General features: G+C 43.2%; 1 protein-coding gene across 1 annotated transcript in view; it reads right to left on the reverse strand.

The window, feature by feature from the left end:
- The window catches only part of LMBRD1 (LMBR1 domain containing 1), a 262,882-nt gene that overhangs the window by 76,245 nt on the left and 174,483 nt on the right, over positions 1 to 12,154 (reverse strand). The window contains 2 exon segments of the mRNA XM_030195170.1: positions 2,799 to 2,903; positions 9,970 to 10,072. Coding sequence (XP_030051030.1) covers positions 2,799 to 2,903; positions 9,970 to 10,072 — 208 coding nt within the window.

The raw sequence follows: 12,154 nt of genomic DNA on the forward strand, positions 1-12,154 counted from the left end.
TTTTTTCCATTACAAATAATTTCTGTAAGCTGTTACAGCTCCAGTATACCCAAACTGGCACAAACCAAATTAGCATACAGACCAGGAACTAGAACAGTCCTGTCAAATCTGAAACACAATATATTATCAAAATCTCAGAACCTAACAAACAGATCCCTATTCAGACACTTGACCTTGCAGTCACACATGCAGAACTGAGATAGAATCCCTTCAAATTCTTCAAAAATTAACCTGTAATCCTAAGAAGCTAGACTCTGCATACAAACACATTGCTATACAGTGAAAAATAAGACAGCAGATGTAAATTCTCAAATTGGACATATTCCAAACAGTAAAATGAAAAGAAAATGATTTTTTCTATCTGTTGTCTGGTGACTTTGTTTTCCTGATCATGTTGGTCCCAGTCTCTGATTCTGCTGCTCTCTATCTGTTCACTTAACTCCGTTTCCAGGGATTCCTTTCCATTTACTTTACTTTCCCCCTTTCTTCTTCATTTCTTGCTCTACATCCATAGGTAAAAGCTGGGTCCTCTGCAGACTTGACTGGAGGAGGTACAGAGTGGATCCAGCTTTTGCCTATTTTCTCCAGCCATGTGCAGTTTTTCTCTTCTCTTCCCTTTCCCTCATCTCCACCAGTATACATTTCCTTCCTCTCTCTTCCCTCCCCTCCATCCATATGCATCTCCTTCGTCTCTCTTCCCTCTACTCCATCCATGTCCAAAATTTCTCTCTCCTCCCCTCCATCCATGTTCATCTCACTTCCTGTTTTCCCTCCCCTTCATCCATGTGCATCTACTTCCTCTGTCTTCCCTCCCCTCTATCCAGGTGCAGCATTTCTCCTCTTTTCCCTCCCCCCCCCCATCCGTCCATGTGCAGAAATTCTTCTCTCTCTCCTGCTCCCTCCATCCATCCATGTCCAGCAATTTTCCTCTCTCCCCTGCACTCCCCTCCCATGTCCTGCCCTCACCTCCCATCCATGTCCAGCGATTCTCCTCTCTCCCCTGCCCTCCCCCTCCATGTCCAGCAATTTCTCCTCTGCCCTCCCCTTCCATCCATGTCCAGCAATTTCTCCTCTGCCCTCGCCTTCCATCCATGTCCAGCAAATTCTCCTCTCTCCCTTGCCTTCCCCCATCCATGTCCAGCAAATCCTCCTCTCCCCTGCCCTCCCCCTCATCAATGTCCAGCGATTCTCCTTTACCCCTAACCTCCCCTCCCATCCATGTCCAACGATTCACCCCAGCCCTCACCTACCCTCTTTTCAGCCCGAGTTCCATTCCAACTCCAGCCCTTCACCTGCCTGCCCTCTTTTCCCCTTTTTATTCCTGCCGCCCTGCGTTTAAATCTGTTTTACCTCAAAGTCAAAGTGGCAGTGGCAGCAACAGTGAAAGATGCAGGCTCACCTCAAGCCTTCCCTTCCCTCACAGTGTCCTGCCTTCGTAGAAACAGGAAATTACATCATGCCTCTTTCACTGCTACTGCTGCTGCCACTGCTGCTTTGACTTTGAGGTAAAATAAAACCGATTTAAACGCAGGGTGGCGGGACCAAAAAGAGGGCTGTCGGAGAGATGAGGGCGGGCAGGTGGGGACCGAGGGCTGGAACTGTGAGCCGGCGGAAGTGGTAAGCATGGCTTGTGGCATCCTCCAGAGGTTGGCGCCCTCCTGCTATGCTTACTGCGTTTACTGGGTTGTGTCGGCCCTGATCTCTTGTACTACATGAAAAAGTGCTTTGTTTTACCTGCATACCTTGCCTTGCCTCCTTGGGACACGATAAAAAGAGACGTCATGACCTTGCTTCAATGTGGCAGGGCTTGGTTGCTCTCTGCTACTTTTAATCACACTTCTATGGGTTGCAGAGTGTATATGCAGCAGGAGGAGAGATGTCAGAATATTGCTCCCCAGCTGCTCACCCCTATTGGCTCCAGAACTCTATTGGTCCTCCACACCAACCTTTGCCATGGACCCTCTTTTATCTGTACACGCTACTGCCAGGATTCAGGAACTATCTCCATTACTCTCATGCTCACCAGCAGGCACTGACTATCACAGTAAGTTTTGGTTGCTTGTTTATAGCTTAGGCTCCCATTTTTAGAAATGCCCTCAAGATGTACGTGTATGAAGGGTAGGTTGAGAGAAATAGACTGGCAGTAACAAGGTGGAGGTAATATGTATGAGAAATAGAAGTTGGGAGAGTCACACATAGTAGGGGATTTTCAGGCACAGATTGGCAGTACAAGGAAATCAGGGTGTCAGGGTGAAAGGGTAAGAGAAACTTGTGGTATGAGGTGGGGAGAGAGAAAGGGAGAGTGAGAGTGAGAGACCTGGAAAAATATCACTGGAATGCACCAATCAGTAGTGTTGTGGCTCTCCTTCAACTATTTTGGAACCAAAGTGGTTCTAACTTAAAAATTAATGAAGACCACTGCTCTAAGGAATCCACTAGCCCACTTAAACCTGTATTCCAAATTTCAGCCAAAGTACCTAGGAGCCTATTGTTCGAACCCATCTAAGTATTCTCCTTCACTTTGATGAATTCTTATAGGGTAATAGGTCTTTTGTACTTCTTCCTCCTGCTTTTTGTTTGGGCCTCTTGCTCAGTCAGAATGGGATTTGGTTGAGTATTTGTGATAACAATTCAACATTAGTGCTAACAATTCCATTATATATTAGTTTTTTTATGAAAGCTGAGCATTGCCTTAATACATATAACTCATATTATATAAAGAAGTTGAGCTTTTGCACAGAAGAAAAATATTATAAACATTAGCATTGAAAAAAGAAACACAAAAACATGGTACATACCCTTATCCAAAAGAACCATATACCCATGTTTCGAATTCCCGCCATTGAAGTGAAGATGATATATATAATAATAATTGTGATTAGGACACAATCAAGAGGAAAAACCTGAAAAGAAACAAACATGCTGACATGGAAATCTAAAAGCATCTTGGGGAAAAAAAAAACAGAGAGAGATACAATTCCTAAGTATACAGCCCTTTGAACGCCACTTCTTGGAATTTTATCACATAGAAAAAATAACTACCAAAATTTAAGTTTGTGAATAAAAATATTTAAATTGGGAGTGCTAAAGAGAGAGTAAGAAGAAAACAGCTTAAAATCTTTTGGCCTTATATTCAAAGGATTGCTACTAAGTTTGAGTGTTACGCTCCAAAACTGGCTTCTGAAAATTTACTATGGCTGAATGCCTAAATTTACACTTAAAATTTGACTGAATTGCCACATTTAGGAATTAGATTTTGAGTGGGAAAAAATACTTAGGAGCTTAATACTGATTTTCAGAACTAGGCTCATAAATTAGGCTCTTAAATCTAAGCAAATGAATGCCAGGCCTACATTTATAATGCAACAGAAGAGAGGGTTGAATAGGAATACAAAAAAAGCACTAAGGGCCACTCAAGTATGGGATAGTCAAGAGTCCTTTATTAGGCCTGATATGGGCCATGTTTTGGTGTCAAGCACCTGCGCCAAGGGTCTGATCAAAGAAAACAACAGAAGAAAAATTAATATAAAGACAACTAGTTAATCACAACCCAAAAAATGTAACATATACAGAAATGTTTTGTATGAATTATCTTTATTTTTCATTTAGGGTCCTGTTTACGTTCTAGTGTTTTTAGAGAGCGCTACAAATTGGCACACGCTAACCATGTAGATGTCCATAATATTCCTAAAGGCATCTACATAGTTAGATTGTACTAATTTTTAGCACGTACCTTTGAAAACAGGGCCCTTAGTCTTAACAGCTTATTCCTGATATTGAATATCAAACATTTCTATATATGTTACATTTTTTGCATTGTGATTAACTAGTAGACTTTATATGTATGTTTCTTCTGTTTTCTTTGATCAGATCCCTGACACAGACGCTTAATGACTTAACACGGCCTGTGTCGTGTCTAATAAAAGACCCTTAACTATCCCATGCTTGAATGGCCCTTGGTGCTTTTTTTGTAGGTCTAAATTTACAAGCAGAACTTTTAAGCTCCTGAATTAAGATGAATTTTCAGCTAGAAACTTAAGACCCTAATAGGGCTGTACCGAATATTCGTATTTGATTCGATTTGGCCAAGAATAGTGCCCCAAATAAATACAATTTGGCCCCAAATATTGATTTAAATTTAAATATGAATAATCTAGGGCTCTACTGTGCTAATTTTTACTGAAATAAACAATTGATCTCTGATTTCACATTGCTTCTTTTTTATTTGATATGTTAAGCTCAATGTCTATCGGTATTCGTATTTAGCCGAACAGTATTTTTCACTCTTCATATTCAACCGAATACTAAAATATGCTGTTCAGTACAGCACTAGTCCCTAAGTTTGGTTGAAAACACAGTACAAATTTAGGAGCTCGGGTTTTTTTTTTTTTTTTTTTTTACACATCAGGCCCTTTCTTCTTCCCTCCATCATATAAATTAATTCTTATCTGAATGACTTGTAAGCTTAGAGAATAATAAAGCATAATGAAGCTTTATAAGTACACTAGGAAAAAAGGCCCGTTTCTGAAACTAATGAAACGGGCGCTAGCAAGGTGTTTCCTCAGAGTGTGTATGTCTGAAAGAGTGTGAGTGAGAGTGACTGTATGAGAGAGAGAGAGAGAGAGAGAGAGAATATGCGAGTGTGTGTGTGAGAGAGAGAAAGTGAGACTGAGTGTGTGTGTGAGAGAGAGAGTGTGTGTGAGAATGAGAGTGTGTGCCGGCAGGTCCCCCCTCCCCTCCCCTCACTCTCTCCCAGTTCCAGGGCCGTCCATCCGTCCGAGTTCCAGGGTCGTCCCTACCTCCCAGTTCCAGGTTTGGTCCCTACCTCCTAGTTCCATGTTTGGTCCCTACCTCCCAGTTCCAGGTCCCCCACTCACTCCCTCCCTCCATCCCTCCGAGTTTCATGATGCCCCCTCCCTCTCTCCCTGTTTCAAGGTTCCCCCCTCCCTCGCAGTTCCAGGGTCCTCTCTCCCTCCCAGTTCCAGAGTCATCCCTGACTTTTCTCCCTTACTCCTACATTGCCCTCCCATCCAGCATCTCTCCCCACCAACCCCATGTCCACCATCAGTCGCTTTCTGTTCCCATCCATGCCCCTCCCCCTGAGGTGTCCAGTCGACCCTGCCGCCGATATCGCCGATCACTGTTCCCTCCCCCCCCCCGTCTTACCGCCGTTTCAAAGTGGTGCACGCAGCAAGCCAGCCTAGCAGTTCGCTTCCTTTTGTGTCTTCTTCCCTCCTTGGGCCCCGCCCTCGTGTGATGTAACTTCCGCAAGGGCGGGACACAGGGAGGGAAGAAGACCCGAACAGAAGCGATCATGTGGTGGAGTGCTGCGTGCAGAAGTTTGACAGGAATTTGAGAGGCGGTGTTCCTTCAATGCTGGGGGGCCTGTGCAGTTGGTAGACCAGGTGGGGGCGGCTGAAGCAGCGAACTCGTGGGCGGAGTGGTGAGCTGGGTGGGTGAGCGATCTGGGGGGGGGGGGGGGGGGGTAGCGGCATTGTGGAAGGCTGGGTGTGAGTCTGTTTCCCTGGCTGGGGGCTGTTTTTGTTAGTGGCAGCGGGAGTGCCCGGGTGGAGCGGCGAACTGGTGGGCGGAGTGGTGAGCTGGGTGGATGAGCGAGCGAGCGAGCAACCTGGGGGGGGGGGGGGGGGGTTGCAGCATTGTGGATGGCTGGGTGTGAGTCTGTTTCCGTGGCTGGGGGCTGTTTTTTTGAGTGGCAGCGGGAGTGCCTGGGTCGCTGTTTGCTTGGGGTGGTGGTGCAGGGTGGTATTGGTGGCTACCTGGGGTGGGTGTAGGGGTGAGGTGTGTGGCGACCTTGGGGGGGGGGGGGCATTGCGAAGTGCAGATACTGCGCCTCCTACCTTCCAAAACGCACCTGCAATGCGATTGGGTGAGTGATTGGTCCGCCCCCGACGCCATAACGTTTGACGCGTGGGCGGGGCAGACACTCATGGATCTAAAAAGTGGTCTCAGCCGCCTCACTTTAGAATGTTGGGAAAGTGAGGCTTCATTAGAACGTTGGAGGTGCGTTTTATATAGAGAGATATGTACATAAGTATTGCCATACTGGGTCAGACCGAAGGTCCATCAAGCCCAACATGCTGTTTCCAACGGTGGCCAATCCAGGTCACAAAAAAAGTAGTGGATTTTCCCTACGTCTATTTTAATAATGGTCTATGGACTTTTCCCTTTAGGAAGCCATCCAAACCTTTTTTCTAAACCCCGCAAAGCTAACTGACTTTACCACATTCTCTGGCAACAAATTCCAGAGTTTAATTATACGCTGAGTGAAGAAACATTTTCTCCGATTCATTTTAAATTTACTAATTTGTAGCTTCATTGCGTGCCCCCTAGTCCTAGTATTTTTGGAAAGAGTAAACAAGCGATTCACGTCTACCCGTCCCACTCCACTCATTATTTTAAAGACCTCTATCATACCTCCCCATCAGCCATGTTTTCTCCAAGCTGAAGAGCCTAGATGCTTCAGCCTTTCCTCATAGGGAAGTCTTCCCATTCCCTTTAACATTTTTGTCGCACTTCTCTGTACCTTTTCTAATTCCACTATATCTTTTTTGAGATGCGGTAACCAGAATTCAACACAATATTTGAGGTGTGGTCGCACCATGGAGCGATACAAAGGCTTTGCTTAAGGAACAGTGAACATCTTGGTATTTTAAAATTTCTTGGAATATCTACGTGCTCTGCCAAATGGTGTGCCTAGCCAGCTAGTCCCTCCCATGTGCCATCTTTTGTTTAGCATATTTGTCCCATTAAGAGAAGACTGTTGGGAAACATCTCAGCTTTACCTTCATATGGTAAGCGCTAAGGATGACTGAAGAAACTATGTCATGCTGCCAATGGCAGTAATAATTTGAGGGAAGCTAAGCAGGCCAGAGTGAGAACTAAGACAGAATGTTCTAGGAAAAACGTGAGACAGGTCTATTAGACCTTGTGTCAGAGGGAGCTGAACAGGAAATTAGAGTGGTGAAGCATCTTCTCAAAGTAAGCCTGCATTGTATATTGCTGAAGTGTGACACCACAGAAAAATTTTAGATACTTTCTGGAAATATTTAATCACCAAAACAAATGAGGAAAGCATACAGTGCACAGATTATGGAATTCTTGCCAACACCTTGTGTGCATGTGTGTAGCTGTGTCACCTCTGTGTATCTCAAACTTGGAAGAGAAAGGAGGTAGGTAGACCTGAGCCTGAACCATATCTAATACAGTTCATATGTACTTCAATCATTGTACCAGGAGGAGATGAGACTTTAGGTAGCTGATAACAAACTGAATTGATTTACTCTTTTCTGACCACCGACAAGTCAGATTATGACCCATGAACTGCATGTCTAAAGGCTCAAACTTAAGAAGCCTGACAGCTGCATCTTTCTGGCTAAAAGCTCTGCTTCAGCATTCTGTGTAGCCAGAGCCCTTACAGCAGCAATTTCTATACTTTCTGCTGAAACTTTGAATTCTGGGTCACGCTGACTATTAAGAGCACTCTTCCCCCTCCCCTGACAGAGTTTGGTGCCACTGATTCTACTTCACAAGGTTTGAAGGCGAAGAAATGTTGAGGTTTTTAGATAACACTATGATAAACATGAGTGCTAGGGAAATTCCTGTAACAAAATGGCGACTACAATCTTCTGTAGAGGAAACCTTGGAAATGCTGTGTTCTATAAACAAATGTTCTGTGTGCTATAACATTTAGATAGTGTGTTCCATTTTATGTGCTGGTGCTGAGTGCTGTAAAAGGACACTCGTGGTGGACAATTTGGAAGAGTCTGACACAAATTGAGGGTGCAATCCCCTTTGTCCTTTTTGAGAACTCTTAACCGGTCAGAGATTAAAAGGGGCCATCTGAAATGGAAAAAATGTACCTCCCTCCTATTAGTAAGCCATCCAGGACAGTCACTTTTACTGCAGCTATAGTCTCTTGGAGCTTGTCAAAAGCTCGACCCCTGCTTTGATTGGGGAGCTGGCTGGGACTTTTGGCTGCTGAGGTCTGGAGCGGGCCTTTTGGGGCTGCTGGGAAGGTTAAGCTGGAGGAGTGTACCTACACCTTTCACAGGTAGCAGGGCCTCCTCTGGTTTGCACCTGTATACCTCCGAGAAGAGAAGGTTGCAGGAGGAGTGGGCCAAGAGAGGGTTTTCATGGTGTCAGTTCTCTTCTTGATGAGATCAGCAACCTTCTACACCTTGTTTCCAAAGAGATTATCTCCTTGGTAGAGGATGTGGGCCAGATTTTTCCGAAACAGTTGGTTCTAGGTCCGACACACACATGCAGGCGAGTCTGCGCATACCTGTGGCGCCAAGGCATGGATCCTAGAACTCTTGGCTTTCTTGAATCTGAGCCTTCTTAACTCTATATATGGAACCCGCCTTCTTTATTAGGGATCACCACATTCGCTATCAACTTGATCATGCTAAAAATGTCCTCCTCTGTTCATTAGACCTTACAGCAGCCTTTGACCTTATGAACCACACTTTACTTTTAAGATGTCTTCATGACCTAGGTCTGACAAACACTTTTTATGATTTGGTTCAAGGATTACCTCACCTGTAGGGCAATATGCTACCTACCAAGGTTTTGAAACATCTGCTCCATACACTCTGGAATCAGGAGTGCCTCAAGGCTCTACCTTGTTTCTGACATTACTCAACATCTTTCTAGCACCGCTACTTTAACACAATCACGTGACCTCACACTGTTTGTATTAGCTGATGATATTCAGCTATTTTGCGTTCTTCCCTCTTTTAGCCATTATGAGGTCACAACCCTCAACAAGAAATTGGCTCAGACTGGCTTGACAATAACCATCTTTGTCTTAACCCATCCAAATCCACAGCACTATGCTTTACAAACAACTCCAATAAAAACCCTGATCACCAAAATCTCTTAAATGATAACCCAATCCTATTAGGAAATGCTACCAGAGTCCTCGAAGTCACCCTAGACACTGATCTTTTCAACCCCAAATCGGACAGTCACAGTGCATTTCATAAACTTTGCCTTATCTTGCAGTTTACTCTTTATTACATCATCAGACACTAAACATCCTTATTCATTCACTTATAATCAGTCAATTAGATTACTTAAATTCACTCTACAAAGGTATCAAAATAAAACTCATCCCATCTTGTGCCTATGACCTTATGCAACAAAGGGAAAAAAACAGAGCCTTTAAAGTTCTGTATCTAAATAAGAACTTCTGTTCCCTAGAATCATTTATAATTTCTGCCTTTGGAGTTGGTAGGAACTGCAAGGGGTACTCCAGGACTGGACTTGGGAAATACTTATGTACACTCTATATGGAGCTCTTCTCATAGAAATAGTGATAGAACCTAGAAGGAAAGGGATGAGATTAGATCTACAGTAGTACTCAGAAATGGAAGCAATGTCTCTAATGTTTGGGTGGGTGTCCACCTAACGAACAGTGATCATTACCTAGTAAGAGCTGACATAGCGCCAACACAGAGAAAAGACTTGCAAAGCTCAAAATCCTCAATGGGTCTTCTCCCCTGATTTTCCCTAACACCAAATTTGGTCTCATTCTGTTTTCAGTGACTTATTTTACTTCCAGATGGACAGAATTTAGACCCATTTTGCATAATTTTATTTCCAAAATTCTGTTGGGTTGGAAAGAATACAAAAGTAAAACTTTTCAAAGTGTTGCATGAACAGTCTGTGGTTTGAATCTCCAAATATTTAACGGAAAGCTTTAATCAGGAACTACAATAAAAATATGATGACACCTCATGGACCTTGATCTGAAGCAGTTTACATTTTTTTAAATTATTTTATTTATTGCATTTGTATCCCACATTTTCCCACCTATTTGCAGGCTCAATGTGGCTTACTTATGAAGTTTAGGATTACAGTTAAGCCTATCCTATATTTAAAAAATAGTTTTTAGTTTGGCATGACATGAGCAGTCAACTAATTATTCAGAAATGTCTGAATACTAACCGTTTGTAGAACAGGTAAAATCATATTCAGTGGGTTGGTCAGGTTGGTTCCAAAGATTATAAATCCCGAACGCATGCCAGTTGAGTGAAGAGCTTTATCCAGGCTATAAAATAAATTAGGGATAACAACTCAGTTAAGTGTGATACATACAGTACTGTGTCTTTTATACCACAGTTTAAGACAATAACTTTGCTTAGGTTTAAAGCCACTGACCACCACAGGCTGAATCTAACCTAGATAATTTAATACCAGGGCCACGTCCAAACATCAACATGAATATTCAGTTCAGCTGCAGGCCTGGAACCTATGCAGGTGGCAGATGATATTCAGTGCCACCACTTGTATAAATACCAGGCAAAGACAGTACTGCACAAAAGGCAATCCTATCTGCTTGGTTAGCTATTTGGGCACTGGTTCTGAATTTTGCAGGTGCCTGCTTAACTGTGGACACCTTCTTGAATTTGACCATGGATGACTCCGGCATTATCCACACAGTGCTGCAGAGGGAATACTTACTGACACTGTGCAGTAAATGTTGCCGAATATCTTGAGACAGCCTGCTGAGTGGGGTTTAAGCAAGCAGAAGCACACAAACACATCTGAAATACCTTTCAAGCATTTATGTGGCAGATTTAAGGATACATATACAATAGCTAGTTATTAGGGAGCCTTCCTCAACAAATCAAACTTTGTAGAAAGGGTGGATTTGCCATTTAGAGGTAAGCATATCTCCATCAAATTCTCTTTCAAACAGTAGTGGCAATGTACAGCTGGAGTAATACAAATTCAGCTTTGAAGAGCGGACTCTTCTGTAGAACTATCACTGTCATACCACCTATTTTTACAGCATAATTCCTTCCCAGATGATTAGTCAAGAAGAATTTGTGAGCCTGGGTGGTTAAGTCAGACTAGACCAGAGGATCTCAATTCAATCCTCCAGATTTTCAGCATATTCAGAATGAATATGCATGAGAAAAATTTGCATGCACTACTTCTACTTCATAGGAAGTCAATGTATTTCTCTAGAATATTTGTTTTTTGTTACATTTGTACCCCGCACTTTCCCACTCATGGCAGGCTCAATGCGGCTTACATGGGGCAATGGAGGGTTACATGACTTGCCCAGAGTCACAAGGAGCTGCCTGTGCCTGAAGTGGGAATCGAACTCAGTTCCTCAGGACCAAAGTCCACCACCCTAACCACTAGGCCACTCCTCCACTCTGTCATATTTTTTCAACCAAAAATTATGTGCTGCATATATCATGCACAGTACATATAAGACAGATCTGACACTCATTCTTTGCTAAGACAGTTGCCAGCTAAGGCTATGACTAGGGTGATAGGCAATGAAAAAGTTGGTACCCTTTTGGAGATGGCTTGCATATGTACTACACCATGTAAAGCTGATGAGTTGGAATACCCTTTTGCTCAAATAATAAAGGGTCCTGAATCTTTATGAGGATGTGTATTGGAGATTTCTTTGCACTTCAACTTGCTTTAATTTATTAATTTATTTTTCCAAATCCTCTACTGCTACAGAGAAAATCTGACTAATATAATGCAAATCCAAAAAGATCTTGGTTGACCACGTGGCCTCTAAAGGCAACGATTATGACAAGAATAAAGCCAAATTAGAGCAAGTTTCACATCTTGAAGGAAGTATTTTCTATGGAGCACAGGATTTCTGCTGCAGAGGGAAAAATGATATCACACTGGGACATTAATATTGCAAGTTACAAAGTTCATCAGCCATGTACTTTAAGAACAAGCAAGTGCAACTAAGAAAGGTCTGCGAAGCCTATGAGAGTGGGTCATCCTGTTTTGGTGATGGGACAAGAGCTGGACACCTGGAAGTTGAAAAGTGAGGTGAAGGAAGCTATTAGGGCTAAAAGAAACGCCTTCAGAAAATGGAAGAAGGAACCGTCTGAAAATAACAAAAAGCAGCATAAGGAGTGTCAAAGCAAATGCAAGGCGCAGATAAAGAAGGCCAAGAGGGATTACGAAAAAAAGATAGCATTAGAGGCAAAAAAAATAGTAAAAAATTTTTTCGGTATATTAAAAGCAGGAAGCCGGCAAAAGAATCGGTTGGGCCGCTGGATGACCGAGGGGTAAAAGGGGCGATCAAGGAAGACAAAGACGTAGCGGAGAGACTGAATGAATTCTTTGCTTCGGTCTTCACCGAAGA

Source organism: Microcaecilia unicolor, chromosome 3 (genome assembly GCF_901765095.1).
Source record: "Microcaecilia unicolor chromosome 3, aMicUni1.1, whole genome shotgun sequence".
In the NCBI taxonomy this organism is placed as follows: Eukaryota; Metazoa; Chordata; class Amphibia; order Gymnophiona; family Siphonopidae; genus Microcaecilia; species Microcaecilia unicolor.